At 31.6% G+C, this 3,406-nt stretch overlaps 1 protein-coding gene across 1 annotated transcript; it reads right to left on the bottom strand.

Moving 5' to 3' along the window:
- Positions 1-213: 213 nt before the first annotated feature.
- On the bottom strand, positions 214-2,761 carry LOC144563180 (uncharacterized). The gene is made up of 10 exons (XM_078312590.1): positions 2,637-2,761; positions 2,043-2,200; positions 1,803-1,934; positions 1,630-1,680; positions 1,426-1,525; positions 1,265-1,311; positions 917-1,130; positions 706-823; positions 576-609; positions 214-303 (listed from the first exon to the last, which is right to left on the bottom strand). Exons 1-10 carry the CDS (start codon positions 2,707-2,709, stop codon positions 229-231), a joined length of 1,002 nt encoding a protein of 333 aa, XP_078168716.1. The 5' UTR covers positions 2,710-2,761; the 3' UTR covers positions 214-228.
- Between the last annotated feature and the right edge of the window lie 645 nt (positions 2,762-3,406).

Raw genomic sequence — 3,406 nt, 5'->3', positions numbered from 1 at the left:
ACCACCCTGACCATTAAAATTGTCTTAAAGAAGCAGCTGAAAACTTATATTTAACTTCATTAAATCAGAGCTAACATACAACTAGAATCATATTAAAGCATATAGTATCTTTTTCAATATAGTAGCAAACTCTTAACCTTAATTAAAAAAAAAAAAAAAAAAAAAAAAAAAAAAACAGAAACTAGCATCAGTGTGCTTTCTACTAAAATAATATGTATATGTGGATGCTTAAACTTCCAGTATTTTGCCTTGAATAAGAGCTTTGGCTCTTCTAACCTCATCTGGTCGACCAATTATGAAAACCTATCAAGAAATTCAACAAATTTAATATAAAACACCCATAGTTCTGAAATTCCGCTAAAAATGTGTTACACATTGTATTCCTAAATTCAAGTATCATTCATTTTCTCTTACATTAATGAAAAGTTCATGTATCATTCATTTTCTGTTCCGGTAATGAAAATTTGATCATTACATTTTGGTACAGAAGAGAATTAACTAACAGCATTTAAATTTTAGGAAACCTTGGGTTGTTTGTATAAATGTTAAATAAGAGGAGGAGAGAGCAAATTTACCTTCTTTGCGGTACCCTCAGCGAAAATTTTTGCTCTAGAAATGAAAAAAATAATAATAATCAGACCATAAAAATATCGTGATAGTTGCATCATGTTAGATAGAATATTTGATTAGTATATCAATGCATACTTGGAAGATTGTCTGACAGACCGTACAAAGGAACCTTTCTTGCCTATTACAGGTCCCATTCTGTGAGATGGTATGTTTAGCATTGATAGGATCTCCCTTTCAGGTATCTGTTCAGCGCCTATTTCATATGTGAAAGGCATTTATTTATGTTAATCAGTATAATAATAACTGAAGAGAGAAAAATACACAATATCAACTTGCATCTGAAAACCTGGAATCAGGCTAAGAGGTGGCCAATCTGCATTAGTGTCGTCTAAACAATAACAGCGGCAATAAAGTGCACCACGAACGAATACACGCGATAGAGATTGGTTCGACAACTTGTGTACCATTTTTTGATAGATAGACAGTAGAAATCTGACATCATCAGTGGCGGATTTTATCATAATCTCTGACAATGGCCTACGGATCCAGAACGAAGGGTCCTAATATAGCATAAAATTAATCATAATTAGCGTATGAAATAAAGAGTTAAAGACCATCTTCCGAAGAAGATGTCAAATCAATTTCATAAAATAAATTGAATAACAAAAATAAATTATGTAAGTAAAAAACTAACCTGTCTTAGGAGATCGCGAACTTGTTCCTTCTCATGGTATGACACTCCTATAATAAATACATTAGTACTATTTTATGAGATAATTATTCTGTCAAAGATTGATTTTTTTTATCAAAGGAAAAGCAATAATAATATAATAAAAACATAGTCTATAGACTTACCGCAATAGCGAGGATCAGCAAGAACAGCAACAAAAGACATGTAGTCGTCTTCTACTCGTTTTATCCGACCTTCTTGTTCCTCAATTATACTATATGCAACCTGTGTTGTCATACATACATACAAAAAGAAGTAAGAGAGAATTTAGAAGGAACTACAATTAGGAATAAATATTCTCTCTGTCCTAAGTTTTCGAGCTTAATTACCTGAGTATCCATAACATTGTTTAGCTTGATGCCAAACTGAAAATACAAAGCCTGCAAATTCCCATGAGATATATATGATTGTTACAACATATATAAATTAAATTATATATATATATATAGAGAGAGAGAGAGAGAGAACAAATATCACTAGAATTAAGTGTACAATTACTTGCCTCGCTATCTTTCTTACAATCATGAATTACTTTGGTAACATAGTTTGACTCAAGTGCTGGTTTGCATGCTTCCATGACTGCTGCACCACCGCCAATTGCATCAACTATGTATATTGCATCAGAAAATGCAAGCTGAAAGCACAAAACAATATACAAAATACAAAAAATATTTAAATATTGAATTGACCTTTTCATTTCTCCCTTAAAAATAATCCCTACCAGTATTCTCATGTAGATTACCTGCATGATGCAAAGAGTGCCATAACGGGACAGGTTAACGCCTTCACAGTCAAGGCCAATAACAAGTTGGTTCTCTGGTGAAGGTTTTAGAAATTCAACCGGGAGTTGAGATTGTTGTGTAACTATGTAAATCGGCACTGCTGTGAAGTTGTTACCACCTAATAGATGAATAAAATAGAATTCATAAGTTCTGATAGGTTCATGCCTTCTATAGACCGGATACCAGAATTAATTATTTTGAGATAATTTATGATAGCAATTCATCATATTCTTCAGTTTGCTTTTTATCAAGGCAATTTTAATCCAGAAATCCGGTTTACACTACACTAACATGCCAATTTAGCTTTATCTTGATAAAAAATAGAATTTGTAAAATTAAAGAGCTCTATTAGTCTCTGCTTCCAGCAAAATTTCACTGATACAGCTGATCAGAGATACAATTAATAATTTAGAGAGCATAAATACATAACTATATAGAAAATTCTTCCTTCAACGTTGATTTATATTACCTTTAAAATCAATACAAACAAGAATACAATAAAGGAACTGCCAAATTAAGGAAATAAAACTAGAGAAGGTGATCTCATTATTAACCTGAGGTAATGGATGAACGAGGCTGAGACTGGTTTAGGAAAGATGTGTGTGGATTGGAATTAGATGCATCCATCCTTCAATCAATCCAAATCTAATAGGGACTGCAGGTGGCAGGAAGAAGAAACGAAGATGCTCAAGTGCTAAGTTTCATTTACAATTGCTTGTATTTATATATTACTGCTAGTTGCAAGATGGAATGCATTGTAATTAATAATCAATTAATGAATTAGCAATCCGAAGCACTCAGTCCGCACACTTCCCCTGTGAGATCATATCGTGACTTTTGATTATCTATTGCTGATTCTAAAATTTTTAATATTATGTAATAATTGTGAAAAAAATGTAAAAAAAAAAGATGTACCAGTAAACTTTGTAAACCATAAAGTAGAAGAAATTAGTGTTATTTAAATAAAAAAAAATCTGTTGCGTTAGTTACTACTTTGATCGGTTAAATTCTAAATTCATAGTTACAAATATCCGCCGAATTTTTCATGCAAAAATTATCCTAATTAGCATAATAGCGCATTAAATCTCTGCAAGTGTTGGCCAGTACTAAAGAATAATAAAATAATAATTGTGAAGATAAAACTGTCTAAAAATATTCCCTCGGAAAGATGCCGACGGAACACGACCATGTAATAGATGTGAAATTAAGTACATGCAATCAGGAAAATAGATGGAGATACGAATTTAATATTTAACAGATTTTATGATTTTCTTTATAATTTTGTACTTCTTTGCGGTCTGGTTTCTCAAAATATGAATAAAAT

This window comes from Carex rostrata, chromosome 12 (genome assembly GCF_964058835.1).
Source record: "Carex rostrata chromosome 12, lpCarRost1.2, whole genome shotgun sequence".
Taxonomy (NCBI): Eukaryota; Viridiplantae; Streptophyta; class Magnoliopsida; order Poales; family Cyperaceae; genus Carex; species Carex rostrata.
Note: the sequence above shows the minus strand (reverse complement) of the source record. Positions and strands in the feature narration are given on the sequence as shown.